The 25,789-nt window shown below is 51.7% G+C and overlaps 1 protein-coding gene across 2 annotated transcripts in view; it reads right to left on the bottom strand.

Annotated features, from left to right (window-relative positions):
* NUP210L (nucleoporin 210 like) overlaps window positions 1-25,789 on the bottom strand; it is a 1,198,481-nt gene that overhangs the window by 503,760 nt on the left and 668,932 nt on the right. For both annotated transcript variants that reach the window (XM_069651587.1, XM_069651595.1), the window contains exons 25-27: window positions 22,379-22,558; window positions 21,440-21,520; window positions 14,318-14,449 (exon numbers count right to left, since the gene is read on the bottom strand). In XM_069651587.1, coding sequence (XP_069507688.1) covers window positions 14,318-14,449; window positions 21,440-21,520; window positions 22,379-22,558 — 393 coding nt within the window. The remainder of the gene's footprint in view (window positions 1-14,317; window positions 14,450-21,439; window positions 21,521-22,378; window positions 22,559-25,789) is intronic.

Here is a 25,789-nt window from a genome sequence, read left to right on the forward strand (position 1 = left end):
TTAGCCACTAGCTGTGTACGGGCTGCCTCCCCCCGTGCCCTTTCCCCTCCCATGCGCAGCGGCTGTGCATGTGGTTGGGGATGTGGTGCCACCACCATGTCCACGGCCAGGCCCCGGCGTGTTGCAACGTTGTGCAGGACACATGCTGCCACTATGATCCTGCACACTACTGGGGGAGCGTACAACAGCTGCCCGCCAGAACGGTCAAGGGAGCGAAAGCGTGACTTCAGCACTCCGAATGTGCGCTCCACTATGCCCCGGGTTGTAATGTGGGCTGTGTTATATCTTACCTGGGGTGGCGTGGTGGGGTTCCGAATTGGCGTCATCATGTGGGGGCTGAGAGGGTAGGCACTGTCCCCTGTGGAGGTGGTGATTGGTATCATTGGTGGGGTTGTGACCTTGCTCAGTATCTGACATGCATGCATGTGCAGTGGCATTCATACTCACCAAGCAGCCATGTATCGCCATGCCGCCCAGCTTCTAGGTCCCGGCTTAGGGTGGACATTCGGTAAATGAAGCTGTCGTGGGTTGACCCGGGATAGTTGGCATATACTGAGGTGATGATTCCCTTGGCATTACATACTACCTGCACGTTGATGGAATGCCAGTGCTTGCGGTTCCTATAGATGTGCTCAGATGCCCTGGGGGGACGTAGAGCCACATGGGTGCAGTCGATGGCACCTAACACTTTGGGGAATCGTGCCACAGCGTAGAAATCCAGGGCGGCAGCATGCCTTTCTGCAGGGGTTCTGGGCAGGTATATGTGCCTGCGGACTGATGGGCGTGCAGTGATGATGTTCAAGACCTGGTGTAGGCAGCGTGACTGGGTGGCCTGTGATACACCACCCACAATGGCACTTGTCCGCTGAAATGATCCAGTGGCTAAGAAGTGCAGTACATTGAGGACCTTCTCCAGGGGGCTGAGTGCTTGGGAGCACAGGGTGGGTGATGTGAGGTCATCCTCCCACTCACTCACCAGGTCCAGTATGATGTGTGGTGGAAACCTGTACCTCCCATGCACCTGGTCATCAGGCATCCCGAAAAGGCTGGTTCTGGGTGTGAATATTCTGGCCCTGACTAACCTCCTCCTCCTCCTTTGGTAGGCCACGCCCACTGCTGCTAGGAACGGTATGTTCATCCTGGGTCTGAGCTAGTTATTTTGTTAGCGCGCAAATTAATGCGTTGCGCGTGTTGTAGGCGAGCGTGTGTCCCGCGCACCCCTGTAATCCAGCACCCAGTCCAATAGCGTGTGGAAATTTCCGCGCACCCCGGGATACAGGTGCGTTGACGTACTTGCGTGTGTAAGTGTCCGCGCACCCCTGATATACACGTACATAGGCCAATCGCGTGTACGCGCACTTTTGTCCTATTACACGCGATGACACTCTGACGTGCTGTCCAATTACACGCGATGACACTCTGACGTGCAGTCTTTCCACGTGTGCTCTGTTATCACGTGCTGTGTGGGAAACACCCGTGCGGGTCACGTCACAGACGCGCTTACGCGCTGAGGTGCTTTGGTCCAATAGATTCGCGTATGCGTGCTGACGCGCTTATGCGCTAAGGGCCTTTCCTCGATTTTCACGCTGACGTGCAGGATTGTCACGTGCCAAATCACTCCGTACCAAGCTGGCCACGCGTAAGCACACGGAAGACCACGCTCCTGCCCAGAAGGCAGAACTACTGCCCCCCAGAGCCCCGAGCACGCTCCCACCTGCCATCTGCTGCTGCCTGACTGCCTGCTGCCCACGTGCACTGCCATTTGCTGCCTGCACATCAGCCAGGGGTGCTGTTGCTGTGACCACCACTGCTGGAACCGAAGACTCCCGACTGGAATTCCATCGCTCCACAGCCCAGCCCCAGGACCCAGTTGCCCACCCACTCCTGCCTCTGGGGTTGTCATGTCGGGGCAAACACCATCTGTGACCACTGACAACCCCCGGCCAGAGAGGCAGAGGGGCACCAGCTTCAGTGCCACCGAAGTTGGTGTCCTGGTGGAGCAAGTCCTGGGGCAGTATGATGCCCTCTTCGGAAGTTCCCGTGCCGACAAGGAAGGACGGACTCGGATCTGGACTGACATCGTGACTGCCATCAACGCAGAGGGGGTGGCAGTCCGGGACTTACAACATGTCAGGAAGCGCTGGGAGGACTTCAGGTCCAGGACCCTGAACAAGGCCTGGCGCCTCTTGAAGGCAGCGGATGCCAAGGGGCGCCGGGGCCACTTGTCGGAAGAACAGATGGGGGTCCTGGAACGCATATCCCCAGCGCTCCACGTCCAGGTCCTAGAGAAGCAGACCCGTCTGGAGTCGAGCGGTGAGTGTACATGCATCCTGATTGTGAGCAGTGCGTGTGGTGATTATTCGGTATTGTGCAGGTTGCACATCTGTTTGTATGGGGTCGAGTATGGGTGGGGGTGTACAGGGCCGTGGGGCTGACACATGCGAGGGCTGTAATGTGTGAGACATGGATGGTGCTTGTGTGTGTGGGCTTGCATGGCAAATGCAGTTGTGCGTGCACACATGTTTGGATGAATGTGTATGTAAGTAGACATATCCGTGATGTCGGGCATGTATGTTTTTTCGGCTGCATGTATGAGCACTGTGTACATGTGCATGTGTGTGTATTTGACAAGGGTGCAACAGTGATGCAACATGGATGCATGTGACAGCGGTATGTGGAAGCCTGATTGGCAGATGTGACATGGATGCCCGTCTGAACAGTGCGACACTTGGCAGAGGTGTAGACATGCATGCAAGTGTGGTGGTGTGTGTACATGTGTGGTGCACTTCCTGTGTTGCGTGTGATGTCTGGCTCCCCTTTGGCTGCTGATGCTGTTGTATGTGTAGGGATGGTGGTGGCAGTTGCGATATGGCTGTGGTATGGCTCATGTGTGCGAGTTGCAATGACATGTGTGTTGGGGATTGTGATGCCATGTCTGAGGTTTGCCTATGCCACTCATGTGCAACTGTCATGTGTGTATGTGTCCATTGTACAGTGCCCTGATGCCTGTGTTTTGTTTCTCCCTGTCTGCAGCGTCAACTGATGAAGAGGGCGGAGAAGGTGCTATGGAGCACAGCGGCGGGGATCCGACCGCCAGCCGGAGACGCAAGGCCCAGCTCCCCTCCCGTGTTGTCATCTCGTCGGGGAGTGAGGAGTCCGGTGCCGCGTCCCAGGCTGCAGCTGCCGGGGGGAGGTCCAAAAGGCGGAGGTTGCAGTTGGAGTCCTCGGCAGCAGAAGGGGCAGCTGGGACCCCACAGGGCCCAACAGGGGAAGATGGCACAGAGTCATCCAGGTTGGTGGGGGGTTTGGTGGAGGAGGAGGCTGTGCAAGCACCAGGGACGGGGTCTGGAGGTGGGGATCCCACTGGTGCTAGTGGTGCAGTGCAGGACCAGGGACAGGAGGCAGCACAGGCCGCCGCGGAGATGCCTGTGTGCAATCCTGTCCCCGATCCTGTCCCTGCATCATCTTGCACCAGCAGGGATGCCTACGTCCAGACCCGTTTTCAGGCAGGGGATGAGCTGACGTCAACTGGCCTTCCTCTGCCTGCGGACGTGGCCATCCAGGTCCGGGTTGAGCCTGTCCTGGCTGGTGTGGCGTTGCGTCAACGGGCCATGCGAGGTGACCTGCAGTCTTTTCATGGAGAGACTGCACGTCATCTCGAATGGCTCGTTGACCACGTCAGCCTGCTGGGACAGGTCACCCAGGCCGGATTCCTCCGTCTGATGGGGTTTGCTCCGACCCCCTCCTCAACTGGACACCCTACGCGCCAGTCGTCCTCTGTGCCATCTTCCCACCCATCAGTCACCTGGGTGCCCTGTGGAGCTGCCTCTGACGGTGCGGCCAGGCTGGTGGAGGAGGCATCCCTGCCACAGTCGGGAGTCGGAGGTCCAGCAGGGGTGGCCACATCAACAACTGCACCCCAGCCGGCGGAGGATGTGCAGGCAGCAGGAGGCAGTGCACGGGCAGAGGCAGAGCAGCAGCAGCAGCAACATGGTGGGAGACATGAAGGCTCGGGGCTTTCGACATCGGAGGGGCAGGCATCGGCCGGAGGGCAGGGGGACCCAGGACAGAGAGTGTCTTCCGTGTGGCAGCGGTTGGGCCACGCCATAGGTGCGGAGCGGCGGCGGGCGGAAGAGGCGCGGCTCACAATGGTCAGGGCGGAGAACTCCATGCGGAGGGCCCTGAGGCGGGCCGAGTGCCTCGAGGCAGTCCGCAGGGGGTTGGAGGAGGACATGGCGTCGTCCCTGCGGACCCTCGGGGCCATGGAACTGGACCGCCTCCGGGATATCGAACAGGAGTTCGATGATGCCCTGGCCCGGGACACCACGGAGTGAGCCGCTGGACTTGCCCGCCGCCTTTGTATATAGTTCTTTAGTTTTAGGTTTCCTTTCTTTCTTATTATGATTTGGAGTCGACGGACACTGCTCCACTTTTTGTATATAGTTGATTTTTAGGTAGTTTTTTTAGTAGGTTTCCTTTGTTCAGTTGGGCTCATGGACCCTTGGTATGTTTTTACATAGTTATTCCTTGCATGGAGATTTTTTTACATTTGACTTTGGACAAAATTTTTTGGAATTCTGATTTGCCGTTTTGTGTTTTCATAAGGATATGCAGCTTTTCTTTTTTCTCATTCACATTGTAATTTGTTTTCTTTCTTTAGCATTCTTTATTTTTTTCAATACAATTTTGTTTCCATACTTCACTGTGTGGTTTCATCTCATTGGTTTCATGCATGTCATGTTGGGTGTTTTCCCATTCAATTGCAACCATTGTGTGTGACAGACATGGGTTCATTAGCTTCATGAACATTGGGGGTGTAACATGTGATTTCCATTTCCATGTGGGTGAATGGGTTACTTGGTAGGGCTTTTTGGCTGTGGAGGCTGACCATTACGCACATGATTGGGGATTGTGAGGACCTGGTGGGGGCTGCCCCTGCACTGCTGGGGGGTGGGGGTGGTGGGAGACATGAGTGGGGGCCTGCTGGAGGCTGCCCCTGGTGGCTGGGGGGTGGGGGTGGTGGGAGACATGAGTGGGGGCCTGGTGGAGGGTGACCCTGGATGCTGAGGGGTGGGGGTGCAGGGGGACATGAGTGGGAGCCTGGTGGAGGCTGCCCCTGGTGGCAGGGGGGTGGGGGTGGTGGGAGACATGAGTGGGGGCCTGGTGGAGGGTGACCCTGGTGGCTGGGGGGTGGGGGTGGTGGGAGACATGAGTGGGGGCCTGGTGGAGGGTGACCCTGGATGCTGGGGGGTGGGGGTGCAGGGGGACATGAGTGGGGGCCTGGTGGAGGCTGCCCCTGCACTGCTGGGGGGTGGGGGTGGTGGGAGACATGAGTGGGGGCCTGCTGGAGGCTGCCCCTGGTGGCTGGGGGGTGGGGGTGGTGGGAGACATGAGTGGGGGCCTGCTGGAGGCTGCCCCTGGTGGCTGGGGGGTGGGGGTGGTGGGAGACATGAGTGGGGGCCTGGTGGAGGGTGACCCTGGATGCTGGGGGGTGGGGGTGCAGGGGGACATGAGTGGGGGCCTGGTGGAGGGTGTCCATGGTGGCTGGGGGGTGGGGGTGGTGGGAGACATGAGTGGGGGCCTGGTGGAAGCTGACCCTGCACTGCTGGGGGGTGGGGGTGGTGGGAGACATGAGTGGGGGCCTGCTGGAGGCTGCCCCTGGTGGCTGGGGGGTGGGGGTGGTGGGAGACATGAGTGGGGGCCTGGTGGAGGGTGACCCTGGATGCTGGGGGGTGGGGGTGCAGGGGGACATGAGTGGGGGCCTGGTGGAGGGTGGCCATGGTGGCTGGGGGGTGGGGGTGGTGGGAGACATGAGTGGGGGCCTGGTGGAAGCTGACCCTGCACTGCTGGGGGGTGGGGGTGGTGGGAGACATGAGTGGGGGCCTGGTGGAGGCTGCCCCTGGTGGCTGGGGGGTGGGGGTGGTGGGAGACATGAGTGGGGGCCTGCTGGAGGCTGCCCCTGGTGGCTGGGGGGTGGGGGTGGTGGGAGACATGAGTGGGGGCCTGGTGGAGGGTGACCCTGGATGCTGGGGGGTGGGGGTGCAGGGGGACATGAGTGGGGGCCTGGTGGAGGCTGCCCCTGGTGGCTGGGGGGTGGGGGTGGTGGGAGACATGAGTGGGGGCCTGCTGGAGGCTGCCCCTGGTGGCAGGGGGGTGGGGGTGGTGGGAGACATGAGTGGGGGCCTGGTGGAGGGTGACCCTGGTGGCTGGGGGGTGGGGGTGGTGGGAGACATGAGTGGGGGCCTGGTGGAGGGAGACCCTGGATGCTGGGGGGGTGGGGGTGCAGGGGGACATGAGTGGGGGCCTGGTGGAGGCTGCCCCTGGTGGCTGGGGGGTGGGGGTGGTGGGAGACATGAGTGGGGGCCTGCTGGAGGCTGCCCCTGGTGGCTGGGGGGTGGGGGTGGTGGGAGACATGAGTGGGGGCCTGGTGGAGGGTGACCCTGGATGCTGGGGGGTGGGGGTGCAGGGGGACATGAGTGGGGGCCTGGTGGAGGGTGGCCATGGTGGCTGGGGGGTGGGGGTGGTGGGAGACATGAGTGGGGGCCTGGTGGAAGCTGACCCTGCACTGCTGGGGGGTGGGGGTGGTGGGAGACATGAGTGGGGGCCTGGTGGAGGCTGCCCCTGGTGGCTGGGGGGTGGGGGTGGTGGGAGACATGAGTGGGGGCCTGGTGGAGGGTGACCCTGGATGCTGGGGGGTGGGGGTGCAGGGGGACATGAGTGGGAGCCTGGTGGAGGCTGCCCCTGGTGGCAGGGGGGTGGGGGTGGTGGGAGACATGAGGGGCCTGGTGGAGGGTGACCCTGGTGGCTGGGGGGTGGGGGTGGTGGGAGACACGAGTGGGAGCCTGGTGGAGGCTGCCCCTGGTGGCAGGGGGGTGGGGGTGGTGGGAGACATGAGTGGGGGCCTGGTGGAGGGTGACCCTGGTGGCTGGGGGGTGGGGGTGGTGGGAGACATGAGTGGGGGCCTGGTGGAGGGTGACCCTGGATGCTGGGGGGTGGGGGTGCAGGGGGACATGAGTGGGGGCCTGGTGGAGGCTGCCCCTGGTGGCTGGGGGGTGGGGGTGGTGGGAGACATGAGTGGGGGCCTGCTGGAGGCTGCCCCTGCACTGCTGGGGGGTGGGGGTGGTGGGAGACATGAGTGGGGGCCTGCTGGAGGCTGCCCCTGGTGGCTGGGGGCTGGGGGGTGGTGGTGGTGGGAGACATGAGTGGGGGCCTGGTGGAGGGTGACCCTGGATGCTGGGGGGTGGGGGTGCAGGGGGACATGAGTGGGGGCCTGGTGGAGGGTGACCCTGGAGGCTGGGGGGTGGGGGTGCAGGGGGACATGAGTGGGGGCCTGGTGGAGGCTGCCCCTGGATGCTGGGGGTTGGGGGTGGTGGGAGACATGAGTGGGGGCCTGGTGGAAGCTGCCCCTGCACTGCTGGGGGGTGGGGGTGGTGGGAGACATGAGTGGGGGCCTGGTGGGGGGTGGCCATGGTGGCAGGGGGGTGGGGGTGGTGGGAGACATGAGTGGGGGCCTGCTGGAGGCTGCCTCTGCACTGCTGGGGGGTGGGGGTGGTGGGAGACATGAGTGGGGGCCTGGTGGAGGGTGACCCTGGATGCTGGGGGGTGGGGGTGCAGGGGGACATGAGTGGGGGCCTGGTGGAGGGTGGCCATGGTGGCTGGGGGTGGTGGGAGACATGAGTGGGGGCCTGGTGGAAGCTGACCCTGCACTGCTGGGGGGTGGGGGTGGTGGGAGACATGAGTGGGGGCCTGGTGGAGGCTGCCCCTGGTGGCTGGGGGGTGGGGGTGGTGGGAGACATGAGTGGGGGCCTGCTGGAGGCTGCCCCTGGTGGCTGGGGGGTGGGGGTGGTGGGTTGACATGAGTGGGGGCCCGGTGGAGGGTGACCCTGGATGCTGGGGGGTGGGGGTGCAGGGGGACATGAGTGGGGGCCTGGTGGAGGCTGCCCCTGGTGGCTGGGGGGTGGGGGTGGTGGGAGACATGAGTGGGGGCCTGCTGGAGGCTGCCCCTGCACTGCTGGGGGGTGGGGGCGGTGGGAGACATGAGTGGGGGCCTGGTGGAGGGTGACCCTGGATGCTGGGGGGTGGGGGTGCAGGGGGACATGAGTGGGAGCCTGGTGGATGCTGCCCCTGGTGGCAGGGGGGTGGGGGTGGTGGGAGACATGAGTGGGGGCCTGGTGGTGGGTGACCCTGGTGGCTGGGGGGTGGGGGTGGTGGGAGACATGAGTGGGGGCCTGGTGGAGGGTGACCCTGGATGCTGGGGGGTGGGGGTGCAGGGGGACATGAGTGGGGGCCTGGTGGAGGCTGCCCCTGGTGGCTGGGGGGTGGGGGTGGTGGGAGACATGAGTGGGGGCCTGGTGGAGGGTGACCCTGGATGCTGGGGGGTGGGAGACATGAGTGGGGGCCTGGTGGAGGGTGGCCATGGTGGCAGGGGGGTGGGGGTGGTGGGAGACATGAGTGGGGGCCTGCTGGAGGCTGCCCCTGGTGGCTGGGGGGTGGGGGTGGTGGGAGACATGAGTGGGGGCCTGGTGGAGGGTGACTCTGGATGCTGGGGGGTGGGGGTGCAGGGGGACATGAGTGGGGGCCTGGTGGAGGCTGCCCCTGGTGGCTGGGGGGTGGGGGTGGTGGGAGACATGAGTGGGGGCCTGCTGGAGGCTGCCCCTGCACTGCTGGGGGGTGGGGGTGGTGGGAGACATGAGTGGGGGCCTGGTGGAGGGTGACCCTGGATGCTGGGGGGTGGGGGTGCAGGGGGACATGAGTGGGAGCCTGGTGGAGGCTGCCCCTGGTGGCAGGGGGGTGGGGGTGGTGGGAGACATGAGTGGGGGCCTGGTGGAGGGTGACCCTGGTGGCTGGGGGGTGGGGGTGGTGGGAGACATGAGTGGGGGCCTGGTGGAGGGTGACCCTGGATGCTGGGGGGTGGGGGTGCAGGGGGACATGAGTGGGGGCCTGGTGGGGGCTGCCCCTGGTGTCTGGGGGGTGGGGGTGGTGGGAGACATGCATTGTTGATCAGTTGTGCAAGGTGACATGTGGGTTGGCTGGGGGGCATGCCCATGGTGGATGGGCTGCCTGCGGGACATGAGCATGGGTGCAGGGTAGTCCCCCGTGGTGTGGGCTGCCTGCAGGGTCCGTGGTGGTTGTGGAGCGTACACCTGGGAGGGCCCACACGGCCAATTCACGTGTGGTACTCCCCAGAACCCCTGAAATACACATACCCTGCTGTAATCGTGTGTGGAACTTCCCGCGCACCCCTGAAATACACATGCCTTGCTGAAATCGCGTGTGGAACTTCCCGCGCACCCCTGAAATACACGTACCCTGCTCGCACTGGGCCAATCGCGTGTGGAACTTCCCGCGCACCCCTGAAATACACGTACCCTGATGAAATCGCGTGTGGAACTTCCCGCGCACCCCTGAAATACACATACCTTGCTGAAATCGCGTGTGGAACTTCCCGCGCACCCCTGAAATACACGTACCCTGATGAAATCGCGTGTGGAACTTCCCGCGCACCCCTGAAATACACGTACCCTGATGAAATCGCATGTGGAACTTCCCGCGCACCCCTGAAATACACGTACCCTGCTCGCACTGGGCCAATCGCGTGTGGAACTTCCCGCGCACCCCTGAAATACACATACCTTGCTGAGATCGCGTGTGGAACTTCCCGCGCACCCCTGAAATACACATACCCTGCTCGCACTGGCCCAATCGCGTGTGGAACTTCCCGCACACCCCTGAAATACACATACCTTGCTGTAATCGCGTGTGGAACTTCCCGCGCACCCCTGAAATACACGTACCCTGCTCGCACTGGGCCAATCGCGTGTGGAACTTCCCGCGTACCCCTGAAATACACGTACCCTGATGAAATCGCGTGTGGAACTTCCCGCGCACCCCTGATATACACGTACCCTGCTCGCACTGGGCCAATCGCGTGTGGAACTTCCCGCGCACCCCTGAAATACACATACCTTGCTGAGATCGCGTGTGGAACTTCCCGCGCACCCCTGAAATACACGTACCCTGCTCGCACTGGGCCAATCGCGTGTGGAACTTCCCGCGCACCCCTGAAATACACATACCTTGCTGTAATCGCGTGTGGAACTTCCCGCGCACCCCTGAAATACACGTACCCTGCTCGCACTGGGCCAATCGCGTGTGGAACTTCCCGCGCACCCCTGAAATACACATACCTTGCTGAGATCGCGTGTGGAAATTCACGCGCACCCCTGATATACACGTACCCGGACAAATCGCGTGTGAGACTTTCCGCGCACCCCGGTATACACGCACACGTATTTTTTGTCAGCGGGTGTCCGTGTTTGTGGGTACCCCTTTGCACGTCATTTGTCCTGGAGGGCCACAGTATGGGACATTCATCATGGCAGTATATAGGTGCTATTTGTTGGCGCACCTTTTGGCGCACATTTCTTCCAGCCGCAGAGACGCTACCGCCTGCTTTCTTGTGGCGGTCGTGTTTGTGCCTGTGCGCTGGTTTGACCGTGCGCTTTTTTGCCCTACTCTATTCCATGAATACGTGTTGTAGGCGAGCGTGTGGGCGTTCCGCGCACTTGTGCCCTGTACTTCCCCCGTGACGCCCACGTTTTGGCAAGTTGTTCCCCATTCCGAGTGTTATGCCCGTGTTCCGCCTACTTTTGTTGCGTGCGCCGCGCTATGTGCGATTTTCGCTGTGGCCTGTGCGATTTTCGCTGTGACCTGGCGCACGCTGTTAGATGGCCTGTGCGCCAACGTGCGCCGCGCACTTTTTTATCGCACATCCGCTGGTTTTCTCGCGCACGGCCTTCCATGAATCGATGTGCGCTGCTTTTCGTGCGATTTTTGCACTTGCACTGCGATTTTCGCTATTCCACTGCGATTCGCACGTTTTTGCCCACTTGCGCCGCGCTAATTATTCCATGAATCGGCCTGTCAGTCTGCCGACCTCGACAACACTTCTGAACTCTTCCGATCTCACAATGCGTCGTACCCAGTCAACCGTCTGAATGAAGGTAATAGATGATCACATTACTGCGCAGACTGTAATGCGATCCTCTCAGCACAACACATCTGCGCGCATGGCAAAGATAACCCTGCTATTCCCTTTAATTACTTAACTAAACAACTGGTTCTGCACTAGTCTCGCGAAGATTTTAGGATTAATTGTTCAAGAAAGAGGTACTTTCATATTTTAACTGCTAGAAAATGCAACTTAGCTTTCTATGAAGGTTTAAAACTGTATCTTCTTCTCTTCTGCTATAAAAATGTCTTCCTTTTCTTCTTGACTCCTTCCTGATGAAATAAATTGCTTCTCTGGGAAACCTAACGCCTAAAACTCAGGAACTAAACAAAACATGACCTGCTCACATGAAAACTTAAATGAAAGGCAGTTTAGAATGTTCTGTTTTGCCCTTTGTCCTTCCATCCTCCAATCACAAATTCTGTTCCTTCCCTCCATCTTGGTTAGGAAGCCCACCAACACTCTGAATACCTAAGTCAAGGCCCAAACCAAACTCAGTGTAAACTTACAGAAGAATGTACAAAAGAATGTATTGGAATATTAGACTGTAAATAGTAAGTTACCAATTGCATATATGGTACAGTAAAGAGGAAGTGATCTAATGTTCATGTAATCTTCCAGGGAACATGACACACTCTCAAACTATAAATACAGACTGCATGTAGATATACGGCTCGATGAAAAAGTTAACTTGTTTTTTTTAAAAAAGTTATTTAAATTCCCTTAAATTTGCATTTTGATGTTATCCCAGCATTATAATCACATACAACCCTGAAAACAAGTCATCAAATTGCTGGGCCAGGCAGAAGCCAACAACCGATGCCATTGATATACCCTCCTTCTTTGTATTACGTTTTCTTAAGTGGTAGGGCCAGTAGGTTGTTAGGATTCGGACTGAAGACTATTTTCTGTTGGGACTTGCGGTAGGACCAGATACGCATTTTTCTTTTATTTAAATAAATACTCTTGAATCATGACACAGTGTAATCTGAGTCCTTCTTCTGGTACGCACAGCAGATAGTAGGAAATCAATATCCTGACAATCTAGGAATGCATGAATGTGATGCTCATGCGAAGGATAAGAGGAAGGTGTATGCTGACCGGAGAAGGAGAGCGACAGAGTCAAGATTTCGGACAGGGGACCAGTTAGTGGGGAGGCAGCCGCGAAGGTGCAAGGACATTACTCCATTTGACGGCCAGAAATGAAGCGAGAGAAATTACAAGAAATTCATCCCACTTCAAGCCTGTTGTGGGAACATCAATTTATTGCCCTGTAAGGGCAGTTGGGCATTAAAATGGATATGAGTCCGGTGTCTCATACCAAGGTGACTGTGAAATGTCAGATGCAGGTCAGAGCATGAGCGAGATGCTTATGTATCAAGAAGAGAGATCACGCCTGTCCCGTGTATGTTACAAACCAACGAGACTGATTGAGGAAATGGAATAACGCAGTAGTTTGTTAAAAAAGAAAAAGGTGGGCTGGTGAATGTTGTAATGTCGTAGAGAGGGACAGCAGTTATATGTTTAGTCCACATCGTTAAGGGAGGGAAGAACCTAAGGGAAGGGGAAGAAAGGGAAGTGACATTGGGAGAATGGAGGCAGGTTAGAAAGAGAGTAACAATTTGGAGCCTGAATAAAGAGGAGTTGGAAAGTGTCCTCCGTGTTGGCGCCTTATTGAATGAACCACCTTTCCAGCTTGCACCAAGAAAGGCTCCATCTGCATTGTCAGGTGAGTATAACCCGCAATTAACCACCATTCCATATGATTGGAGATTTGCATATGGCCATGGAAGTTATGGACACACCTCAGAGAGGTGTGCAAGAGGGGATCGGCATTGTAAAACCAAATGTCAGAAGCATGAAACAAGACCTAGCAACAGGAGGGCACATTAGAAACTAGCAGAGAGAGGGGATTTATAGACATAGCATGGACAACAGCCAGTTCCACTGAATAGAGAAAGAGGACTGCAGAAGAGAATCCGGTTGGCGTGAACGAAGGGGTGTTGCATGGGCGGGTCTTTCCATTGTTTTTATGATGCTGCAGAAAAATGCCCTATACGCGTAACCATGGTATAGAGTTTGAACAGAAGACATACTTAATGAAGCAACAATGGATTGCCTAATTCAGGATAAAACAAAAACAATTTACATCTTGTAAAAGGTCCAGAAAAAACTGAGGACATACAACTGCAGACGTGATGAGAGAAACAGTTTTGACCGATCTATTTTAGCATGAGCAGTGTGAGAGACCCCCCTGCAGAAAGAGAACATGAGAACAACTAAACTTATGAACTGCATTTCATGTTCTGGAATAAAAAGGAAATATATTTGTTTCATAAAATCATTGGGCCTCATTATGAGGTTGCTGCTCCGGTAACAAAGGTACCGGTTAGCTTGCCGGTACTGTTGTTACCGGACCGGCAAACTACAAGATCTGCTTGAGGGTGCCTTTTCGCCTGCCAGGTCTGACCTGGCGGGCGGACCGGCACCCGCGAGCAGACCATGTCGGATGCACCGGCACCATTTACGAATGGTGCCGGTGCATCCGACCTGCCCATTCTTTATGGGCTCAATGGGAATGGGGAGCATTTTTTTCCGGCGCAGGGTATGGGCAAATATGGGGTCCACCGGGGCTGTAATGCCCCGGTAACTGCCCATTCCTGGGCGCTGGAAACAAAATGACTCCAGCGGCAGCCGTGCCGGTTTTAACGGCGCGGCTACCGCCAGAGTCATAATGCGACCCATTGTATTGCTTCCTTGTCGTATTCCAACTACATACAACTATTGGCTACTCTTCACTACTGCTGCATGCTTCTTCCTACTCCTCTGCTAGTCTCTCGGACTCGCACAGCGATTCAACACCATGAATTATGGGAGGAGGCTCAGTACAAATGCAAGATTGCATAACATATGAGGTACCCATGTGTGTAATATGACACAGGATGTTTCACTTCACATATACCCTGGGGTCCTACAGGCAGTTATTATTAAAATTATGGAATTTATTGAGCACAGACACAGTTTTGAAAAGTAACGGAGCGCTTTACAGAGGTATACAACAATACAGATGCACAACAGAGCGCTTTTCAGAGGTAACAACAGAACAAATATACAGCGGGTGGTACGATACAAAGGGGCACAGAGAAGGGGTACCTACAGTCGTACCGGGTGGCGGGGAGGAGAGAGGGAGGTGGTATCTAGCAAGTCAAGCGGCGCGATGGCCGACATGATGGCCTATGGCAGTCTTTTGATGGACGCCTCTGGGGGTGTGCAGAGAGCCCACCAGTTCTAAGGAAGATGGCTTACCTCTGCATGCCTGGGCAGCAGGTCCATGACATCCCGCTTACTCATAGACCAGTAGAACTGCAGGCAGGGTACCGAATTGCTGAAGGAGAACGGGGTCTGGGTGCTGGTCAATCCCATGACATAAACGGGCATCTGCAAAAGCAACATCATTATCATCGGAAGCGCGGAATGGCACCAGCAAGGTAGCATGGACAGCATGCAGGCAGGCATCATAAGGGAAGGGCAGAACTAGACTTCTATGCAAACCTCAAAAGTGGTATCAATTCTATGGCATGACAGGGGGCTTCATATTATGCATTACAATCTTTACTCTGAAACCACAGCAGCAAAGAAAAAAACTTTTACAAACAAAAAAGTTTCAATAACAGAACTAAATAGAGTTCAATGTCAATGCAATGGGGACTTCCCAATCCATCATGGAGGACAGGTCATGCCCTGCAGGGGACCAATGAGCAAGGACCATCCTCTATATATGTCCTTTACTCTAAATCCAAATCCTATTTCTTTGCTGCTGACACCACAGTTAAGTCACTCCTTTTAGTTGTGCCTTACATGTTAGTCAGAAGTTGGCATATGAATACTGTATATATTTTTATATTATATGGTGTGAGGACAGTGTTTAGTTTACAATAAGGCTTACTGCTTTCTCCTTGGAAAAATGTGTTTCCTTGTGTTAAATTTTACTGATTCCTTGTGTTAAATTTTACTGAGTTTTATTGGTCTTAATGGGTCACGTACGACCGGCACCTTGTTTATGGCGTTTTTCCTTTTGTGAAGCGAACATTCCGCTTTTAGTGAAGCATTTTCTTTTCTGTTTATCCAACGTGCGCAGGCCTGTTTGAAGCTCTAGTTTCAGGCCCGGCACGCGTTGGTTTGTTGCACTTAGCAGGGCTGGGTGCTATGTTTTTATTTTAATATTATTGAAGCCGTGCTGCGCAGGTCTTTGAAGCCTTGGCTTCAGACCTCATGCACACAGGTTTTTTTATTCCTTCCTCTCGCCGTCGCACGCATGCCTTTCGGAAGCTTTTGCTTCAGGCCCGGCGCGCGGCGGGGAGTTTCGTATTAAGCATTGTCGGCTAACCGCCGACCGGCCCCTCCCCCTAAAGCTTTGCTTTAATCCTGACGTGGGGGGGGGGGGACTGGAGCGGTTTTTCCTGTGGCCGAGTGGAAAGTTCAGCACATTTCCTTATATTGTGTTGCTGGCTGCTGTCTAAATGAGTGATTTCAAGACTGCGTTAGTCGAACATGGGTGGCACTGACTTTCTGTCATGCATGCACACAAGGGGGCAGATTCCCTTCTCCACTGGATTCAAAACCTGCCTGTATCTCACTGGCCGCGTACCGCACATTGCAAGCAGGGGGAGTAGTTACCTAGCAGGATAGACTCCATAATCACTAAGGTGGTTCTCCCAGCATGAGGCGCATCCATTGCACACTGGATTGGCGGACCCCTGCGATGTCCTCAAATGCGAGCAGTGGTGCCTGCGGGTTCATAGCGCTATGTAAATGCTGATTTATTGAAATTATGCTAAATGCCATACAAAAGAGTTTTTCCCCTTTCAAGGAAACCTTTGGGAAAAGTGCGGGTTTTCCACATATGGGCCACTCAATTCTATCCCCACGCGCGTCCTGGCAACAGCTTTGTTTTTCTGATGCGCAGATGAGGGGAGAGCCATGTGCCATCTCCTTTACATTCAGAAATAAAATACAAAAATACAAGGGGTATCTCACTATTTTGGCAATACAGGTATACTGCGTCAGAATTTCGGCACAGATATTATGAGTGCCGCTGCCTGCTCGGCTTCAGGTTTCACCTGAGTTTGGATGCAAGGGTGGTTCCCTGGCGTGCTGCTGGTTTCCATACCCTGCTAGGCTAAGCAGCTTGTGGTGCGCTTGCTCAGCATATTCCTTGGTTACAGCAATGGGTAAGCTGTGGGTGAAGCATTAACGCTTCCCATTTGTTAAAAGAATTACTTTGTTTTTTATTTATTCTCTCATTTATCCTTCAAAGAAAAGACAGCGGTTGGTGGAGGAGGTCGTTAACTGACCTATAGAGGGCTTGAGCCTTCCTATCCAGCCATCATTCAGACGTAATCCTGTGCTAGCCTGATATTTCATGTCCCTATCTTTTTCCATTAGGTATGCAGGACAACTCAGTCCGTTTAGTTCCCTTAGGTTTTTTGTCCTCCCCTGAAAGGGGTCACATACGCAGATTAGGGGGAGTACCCACAGTCCTGGTCTGTTCCTCATAGCCTGTTTACTTATTATTTCTCTGCTACTGCATGGTCCTTGTTTCTGAGACAGATAATTTGGAGGACCCTCTTTCCCTTCATAAAGGCGCTAAAGAGCTTAGCCTTCTTCCCTCATCGAAGGGACGGTCCTCGGGGCAGTGCATCCTCGTGTTTTGTGAGCTATCCCTCCCGACATTGATCGGAGAGTCCTTGGTATCCTTCTTTACCCTAAGGAAAAAAGGAAAGGACCCTATGAAGGAAGAGGGTAGCTGTGAATTTAGGTCATTTATAAACCAGTTTGCTCAGCTGGCTAAAGAGGGAAGTAACTTCTATTTTTTCCCTATTTGATGCGCAAGTACTGTGCTACTTGATTGAGATCTGTTTGCCTGCTCGGCGCAAGTACTGTGCTACTTGATTGCAATCTTTTTGCCTGCTCGGCAACGCCAACGCCTCGGCTCTTACGGAGCAGCGTAAATACCCCTCAGGTGAGGAGGGATGGCTCAAGGGCAACGCATTCCTCAGAGGTAAAACAATACAGTGCATCCAGGTTCGGATTATAATACTAGCACTTGAAAATGTGCAGATCATGAAGGGCCGGATTATAAAAACGATTGCCTGCTCGGCATCGATAAACGCCTTCTTGGCCTCAGGATGACGTAAGCCTTTTCCCGCGCGACTTCATACCAAATTGTGATTGGACAGGTGTTTTTTATCAAGATCTTTGCCCCTCAGGAGAATAGAGCCCGCGCCTTTGGGTGTATTTCCTAGGTCTACCTATCCGGGAAAAGGCGCATCAAGAGTTGCGCACAGTTACTCCTCTGCTCGAGGGGCTTAAGCACAGTGTTTTTTGTTCCTTTGGAGGGATTGTGCTGACAGGAGTTCGGCTAGACCCAGGATATCTCCTGTAATGCCTCAGGTGTTCACCAAGTTTTTTCCTAAATGGTGTTCACCTCAAACCCCTGGGGGTTGCTGTAAGTTAACGAGGATCCAATTTGCGCAATTCCTCTGTCTGTTTTCCCTTGCCTCCTTCCCCAGTGGTCACTAAGGCAAATAAAGTTTGTTAGTATGGAGGTCAGTGACCTCTTTTTTGGAAGGGGCGGTGATACCAGACTCCCTCACGGTTTCTCAATTTGGAGTGAGATAACTCTGCGCCCGCTGTTTGGGAGTGGGCATATGGGGTACTTCCAATAATTAACTTGCAAGTTTTAACATCTATTTGTGGCACCTTTAAATGGTAAAGTTTATTATGCTTATTGTTTCCTGTCTCCAGGCGGATGGTATGGTCATGTTAGACCTCGAGGTTGTGTGCTGGGGGTTCCTGTTTTTTCCTCCTTATCAGGAGTTTCCTCTTCAGTTCCGCTGATGGGTTCACTCTTATCAATGTCCCCCCCTTTCGGTTTGGCTTTTTCCATCAGCCCCCCAGTGTTTTACCAAGTTAATGAAGAGGGTGATAACTCACCTCAGTTCCGAGGGGTTCTGGTTAATATTTTTTCTTGATTCAGTTAGAGGTGTCCCTTCCGCGATCATGGAGTTTGTTCTTGGTTATAAGCACGACATCAAAGCTCTGCATCTTTTCCTTCGGGGTGATAGACTCTACTTAAGTAAGGAGGTATCTGTCTTCTCCCCTGGGAAGGGAGGTTTTTTTCCCTCAGCTAACCTGGATGGGCAGATGGCCAGCTACTTCCGTGTCATTGTTCCAAACATCTTCGCGAGAATCTATCGTTGTCGCATTTAGATCAGCTTTTTTGGAATTGTTAGCGCCTGCTGACGCAGGATAGAATCCCGGCAGGGCCAAACTCAGCCTTCATCCTTCCGAGGTCCATAAATGAGCACCACACACCGTGTATAATAACAGGCAGTGCTCAGATGCCTGAGGGTTTGTAGCGCTATATAAAAGCTAAATTATTAACTCTCTCTTTGCCACGATCTTGTACGGTTGGAGTTCCGATTGAGTGATCTCTTTTTCCCTTGTGAGAATGTGGGTGCCAGTGCACTGTCTTCGGACTGTTCCTCTGGGATTGCTCAGTTCCTTTTGGTGTATTTTGTCCTCCTTTGCCAGGATGGCAAGGGTTGCGAGTTCGGCTGCACAAGCAGATCACAATGCTAGTGTTGGCCTTCTCGAGGGGGTGGTTCCCATCCCTATAGGATTTTACAGTGCATATTTTCTAGTATCGTCCCTCTCCACCCGTGGCCTATCTCGGCCCGACAGTTTTCTCTTAGGAATGGTTCCTTCAGGGGTTCCTCTCTGTTATTCATTAGAATATATTTTCATCTCTTCCTGGGGCTTCCGAAGTTTTTTCGCATTGCTCTATCTGTGTCATCAAGGACTTTGGGATAGCCTTTAATAAGTCTGTTTCTTTTAGCGGGCAACTGTTCAGTGAGTAGGTTTGTGTCTCAAATTTTCACTTCTGTTTCTCCTTTAGCAGAAATAGGTAGTTTGTGGTGGAGCTGTTTACAAAGGGTAACATTATATGTCGATGATTGCATTTAACTGCTATTATCTCAGCGAGACATGGTCGCTAAGGGTGAAAACAGTGGTTTGGCAGTATTTGGTACGCAGGACCTTCAGATCCATTGGTTTTGGGGTTCCACCTTAACTGGGTGTTTTCTTATAGGCAACGATTACATCGTATTGGATTACCGCATCTTTGTCTTTCCAAGGAAGGATTGTCTGTGCTACAACTGTTTTTCAAAGTTATCCATGTGGGTTTTCTTTCCTGTTGAGGTGTGTCTCCTGTGTCAATCCTTTAGACATGGACAGTTGACTGTTTCTCCCAGGAGGGCGGGGGAAATCACTTTTTTATTGCCAGAAGGGGTAACCGAGTGTTCCTCCATCTATTCTCCGGGTTTTCCAGGACATTTTGTAATGTATGAGTTAAGTGTTTTAAAATGCTTAAGTTGGACTTAACCCCTAATACCTCTCAGCTTTTATTCCTGTGGGAACACTATTGCGGGGTCTTGCCCCTTGGACCATATGGATTAAGTAGGTTCTCAGAGAGAGGGAGTGAATTGCTCCTTTGGTTCTTCAGTTGAAGATGCTATAGTGTTTAGGACGTTCTCCTGTGGGGAGGGAACTATCAAAGCAGCTGATTGGTCATGGGAATAATAATTGGAATAATTTTATTTTATCACAAGTGTATTGCTCAGGTTGGGATTGGGATGCAAGGGCTTTGAACTTGCATAATATGAAGCCTCCTGTCATGCCATAGAATGGAAAATCCCCCTCACTAACGTGACAGGGGGTTTAGATTCTATTAAAGACAGGAGGCGAGTATTATCCCACCCACTCTCCCTTTGTTTTTCTGTTTCTTATTACACCCACCCACCCTGTTCTATTTCATATGGTTTCAGCTTTCGGGTGAGAAGTCCTATCCAGAAGAGCTTTGTCATAGCTTCAGGCTGCAGAGAGGTTGAGATCCCTCCAGTTTCGCTGGATCCTTTTCTCTGCGCTACGCAGATGAATTGTTACACTGGGCGTCTGGTGCAAGACAGCTGCAGAAAGAGGATTTGGATTTAGAGTAAAGGACATATCTAGAGGATGGTCCTTGCTCATTGTTCCCCTACAGGGCATGACCTGTCCTCCATGATGGATTGGGGAGTCCCCCTTGCATTGACATTGAGCTCTATTTAGTTCTGTTATTGAAACTTTTTTGTTTGTAAAAGTTATTTTCTTTGCTGTTTCAGGGTAAAGATTGTGATGCATAATACTCGCCTCCTGTCTGTTATAGAATCTAAACCCCCTGTCACGTTAGTGAGGGAGATTTTCCATTCACAGACAGTAAATGGGGAACTCGAAAGAGTGGCGTACTTAGAGTATCTGCGGGTCTGCTTCTCTAAGCGCTAACGTTGGACACCAGCCTTGATTTACTGCTCCGCCATATTTTGCAGCAATGGCAATACTGAGGAGGGGCACAGAGCTGTGCATTCCTCATCCATGTTGTCGGTACGTTTTGTTTCACACCTGCAGCACATTTTAATGCAGACATGAACCTAACAGATTCCTAAATAATATGCCTCGGATTAGCACCTGCTAAAGGCCAGGCTGATTACGTAGGATTGCCTTAAGAAATGCTGCCTGCAAAGCTTCATTTGAAAGCTGCTCGGCTCTTCTAAAAATGTAATTTGCACGTAGGGGACCACCACCGTTAGCCCTTACATGGTGCTGGGTTAAAAGTTCACAAGATGGAGTGCGACACTAAAGAGTAAAACGGGATGTATCATGTTTACTCTTTAGTTGTCCTTTATGTCGTGCTGTGAAATAAATGCTACCTGCAAAATAAATGCTACCTACAAATAATACTTTGCAGGTAGCATTCTATAACTATGGAATTCGCTTGGTCGTTAGCAAAGACAAAAAAAAGGCGTATTGCATCCAGGAGGTCAGAGGAGGAACGCACAGAGGTCAGAGGAGGAATGCACAGAGGAGGTGTTGTATATGCTTTGTGCCGCTCTGCCATCTTGCCACTACTGCAAAATGGGTCAGAGCGGTAAATCCAGGTGGGAAAGTATCAAACCTCGATTGTATGTCCTGTTTTACCACTCTGCCCCATTTAAAACGAGGCTGGGCAGTTATTTCCTCACAAGACGGAGAGGAAAAACTAAAGAATACGGAAATGTGCATGGTTTTACTCTTTAGTGTTCCACTCCTTCTTGTGAACTTTACAAATTGCGTGCAGGGGACTCAGCAGCAGATAAGTGCTAATCTTCCTGGTGTCCCACATGCAATTTTTTACATTTTTTAAACAATAACGCCGTTTTTTCTTCTTTTTTTGCAGTCACAGGAGCAGACGTCTGATTGGTGTGAAAGTCATGTCAACTCTACATATATATTGAAATAATGGCCTCTCCTCCTATGCCATTCTCTATACCGACAAACACATGCAGCGCCCACCTTAGTGCCCGTGATCAGTCGTGTGGCAGGGGCGTGGATCCGCACGCCTCCCAGCTGCACCACTTCCACCTTTATTGAGTCCTGCAGAGTGAAAAACGAAATTCATTATCGTAGGAGGCAGAGTGGCCACTGGGCGCGTGGGGCGGGGTGAGGGATCGCCAACCAGAAGAGTCCCCAGGCGAGGGCTTAAGGGCAAGGAGGAGAAACATAAGAGTTCTAGGTGTGGTGAAATAGTGCGTGGTCATAAGAGACACGGGTGGCCCCAGTGGAAGGTGCAGCAAAATGAGTTTTACCGGGCGTGGGAGTAGAGGAAGAACAGCCATAGTAAGAGGAACAGAAGCGGGGTTGGCGGGGGCAACATCAGAGTGAATCCGGGAATGGAGGATAGCAGCTTCTGGGGTAGGAAAGGGCAGGGCTGAATAAAGGATGAGAAATCTGATATCAGAAAAAGGAGGCAAGGGATTATTACAGGGTCATAGCAAAGGATAGAGTACGACGAAATGGAGATGTGGTGAACAGGGAAGGTAGGTTGAATTAAACTGGGCAAAAACAAAATGGCGGCGTGAGAGAATGGCAGGATGAGCAAGTGACACAAAAGAAAGGCTATTGTGAAACAGATGACAATGAGTGATGGGGACTGCAAAAGAGGAGTGAGACAGAACGAGCCCAGGTTACACAGTAGGAAAGAGACGGAGTGTAGGATGGGAAGTTACCAGAACTAAGACAAATATTTATTTATGGTGCACCTTAAGCTGTGCACGCCGCACTCCATTCGGCATTGGAGGTACTTAAAAATTCAGTGCACATAAATATTCGATAACAACATCAGAGCAGTTCTAGCACATTAATTACTAAGAATGACACTAGAATTCCAAAAAGCATCTAATGCTCGACATTGCGAATAGAATATATCACAAAGATCACACAGAGGTGACTTACTTGAGAAAATACAATCACTCTGCCAGTGTCCTCGTTGACGGCCTGGATCGTGCCATGGACTCTGGCAACACCAAGGGCTAGCGCTGTCACCTGCCCGAGACGGTTTACCACAGCCACTGTCCTGTTACTGATGGAGAAATTAATGATGGACTGGGGCTGAGGGCCCCCTTCAGACATCACCTACAATTCAATCAAAGAGAGCAATGGATTATGGCCAGAGGATTAAAAAAAGTGCTTTGAAGCTCAAATAGTCCAATAAAGGTACACATGATGGTCGTGAGAGCTTCTCCAAAAACACCAGAAACTAACAGTAAACCATGCCAATGAGTGGAGGCCAAACAGCACAACTATTGGAATCTGGCTAACAGTCCATCTTCCCCCAATGCATATACTCAATGTACTGCCCAACCAGCTCAGCAATCGATCCATACAAAGGAGGCCTTAGTGGGAGAAATGGAAGTCACTCCTCCAACAAGCAGTAGGCATCAACACCACACATTTCAATATAAATGTGCCAAGGGTGTGTACCATGCAGGATATATTAAAAGTGACTCACCGTAAAAGGAAGGATGGGAATGTGCTGGGGAGGGGAGCACGGAGGGGGGGATTAATAGTAGACGAAAGATCTGTTTGAAGCATGTTATTGTGCTAATCACTTTCTGGTCTTCCTGTAATTTTTGCCTTTATAGAACAAATACACATTTCATTCCCCCTCCTCCAAAAAAGGACTCACCATTGTAACTCCTGTCTTTTAAGCTTTTCAGCCTATTCAGTAACACGTGTGGAATGTCCCTTCCCGGGACCGTACCGGAGCAGGTGCCCTTGCTTTAATTCTTTGCTTTGAATACAGACCTCAGAAGTTGACGAGCCTCATTTATGTCCATTCCCAGACTTAGCCTGTGCTAATATCACCTTCCTCCCCTCAGGTTAGGCCTACTTTCTCCACCTTAACAGAAGAGTTGGCATATCTCCAGCAGCTTTCACTTCAGTAGGCTCTCCTTAGCTTTTAACCAAGTAATCTCTAGATTTCTCCTTCCACTTTATTGTTCTCTTATTAGATTACAATTCACATTCCTCTCATGCCAGTTGCTGCAAAGGTAATTAATTATTCATTGATGGCTGAACATCCCAATTACAGCAAAAAAAGGGGCTGGAACGTAACACAACTGTCACATAAAGCTATTTATGGCATATATATATATATATATATATATATATATATATATATATATATATATATATATATATATATATTAAAGGGACGTTATGGTTAAGTTGCCCTACTAAAAACCCGTAAAATTCACTAAAAAAAACTTTGTTAGAGGGATGTTATGGTTAAGTTGCACTACTAAAAACCTGTGAAATTCACACAAAAAAACTTTAAAAGCGTGACATTATGGTTCAAAGTAAAACCGAAAAACCCCTAAGCAACCATAACTGCCCGCACCACTGTGCACTGCTAACACTTACACCCAGGACATCAAAGATGACATCACAAATGTAATTGATGACATCACTGACAACATCACATGTGCATTTACTTTTCAGACGAGGGGTTGTGAATGTAATTTTAGGGAAAAAAATATCGGATTATCGAGACGTGTAATAAAGTACATACTTCATCACGCAATGTAGTGTTCTAAAGAAAATGTGTGTTCTTTCTAGTACAGGAACCTACTCATACAGAAATGTAGTTATTGGCTGCAGCATACACCACAGAGGTGCTAAGTTTGTACTTTCCAAAGTTGTATAATAAAAAGGTGAATGTTTCTGTATCACACTTTTCTGGTCTGTGAAACATGTACTAAATTGCTAATAATGCATCACTTACTACATATTTCTAGTAATACACACAAAACATAAATAGACTACAATGCATACAAAGATCAGGCTTATATGTGGAGAGTAAAGTAAGAATACAAGAGGCAGTATCATTAGCAACTGTGTATAATCTACATGATTGGATTCACGCACAAAAATGATTGCTGTGTTTCAGGCCTGCTTCTTTCGCTATATATGTACATCAAACGATGCAATTAAATTCTAAAGAAAGTAGTGTAAGAACATGTGAGAATAGCAATATCTATAAACGTAATACCTTTTGAAAGTTAAGTTTCTGACTGTCAGTAAATAAACCCACCTAGCATAGATATGGCAGTGAACAAAAACAAAGGGGCTAAACATGTGATGTCATTAGTGATGTCATCAATGACATTTGTGATGTCATCTTTGATGTCCTGGGTGTTAATGTTAGCAGTGCACAGTGGTGTGGGCAGTTATGGTTGCTTAGCCTACCATAACTGGCGAATTTCAGGTTTTTTTTGGGTTTTACTTTGAACCAAAATGTCACGTTTATAAAGTTTTTTTTTGTGAATTTCACAGGTTTTTAGTAGTGCAACTTAACCATAACGTCGCTCTAACAAACTTTGTTTGTGTGAATTTTACGGGTTTTTAGTAGGGCAACTTAACCATAACGTCCCTTTAACAACGTTTTTTTACTCAATTTCACAGGTTTTCAGTAGAGCAACTTAACCATACAGTCCCTTTTGCAATGTTTTTTTGCTAAAGATGATCGGTTTATAGTAGTGGCACGTAACCATAATGTAAAGTAACTTCTGACTTATTTACACACCTTGCAGAGACTACCACTTGACAATATGCTGGTGTACAGCACAGTAACATGGCCCAGAATCCGTAAACACTTAACAGTAAGATGTTTGCCTCGTGGACAATGTGGAAACGGATTTTATATTGATGTAGGAACGACCACCTGCAACATTTGCCTTGCACAGCGCCAACACGTATTGGTAGTCAGCCATTAACAATGTAGTACACATTACATACTTTTAGCAAAAGTTTTAATTATCTGAAAATGACATCAGCTAAGGCCATCCCTCCTCCCCAAGAAACAGCAGCACTGCTGTAATGAAGGAGCATGACAAACACTGCCCCAACCTTAGAAATAACAAACGCACAATATTTTTGTACCGGCCACCCACCTCCCCCATCACTGTTTGATGCGTCTTTCCTCATTTCTGTTCGCAAATGGCCTTATTAGCTGTCCTACCAAAAAAGAAAGCTATCCGTCAACAAATAAATGTTGCGTTAAGAGCCACCTTTCACAGTGTAAATATATATTTTTAAAAAAAATTGCATACACTCCATGTACTTTATATTTCTCAGTAAAGGACATAGACACAATAAGATCTGTCAGTAATACTATAGATGTGCAAAGCATTAACGTCTGCTACTGAAAAATAGGATTTCTGGTTATAATCCTTTTTCAAGATGACCACCATCACAAGGAAAGGCGGTTGTTCCATACATGGCCCCTCTTCGGTTTCCATGGAAGCAAGCAAAAAGCAAAAGTACGTGCCGAGACGCAGAACCTGTACATAAACATACAGTGAT

The sequence above is a fragment of the Ambystoma mexicanum genome, chromosome 1p (genome assembly GCF_040938575.1).
Source record: "Ambystoma mexicanum isolate Mex_15411 chromosome 1p, UKY_AmexF1_1, whole genome shotgun sequence".
Taxonomy (NCBI): Eukaryota; Metazoa; Chordata; class Amphibia; order Caudata; family Ambystomatidae; genus Ambystoma; species Ambystoma mexicanum.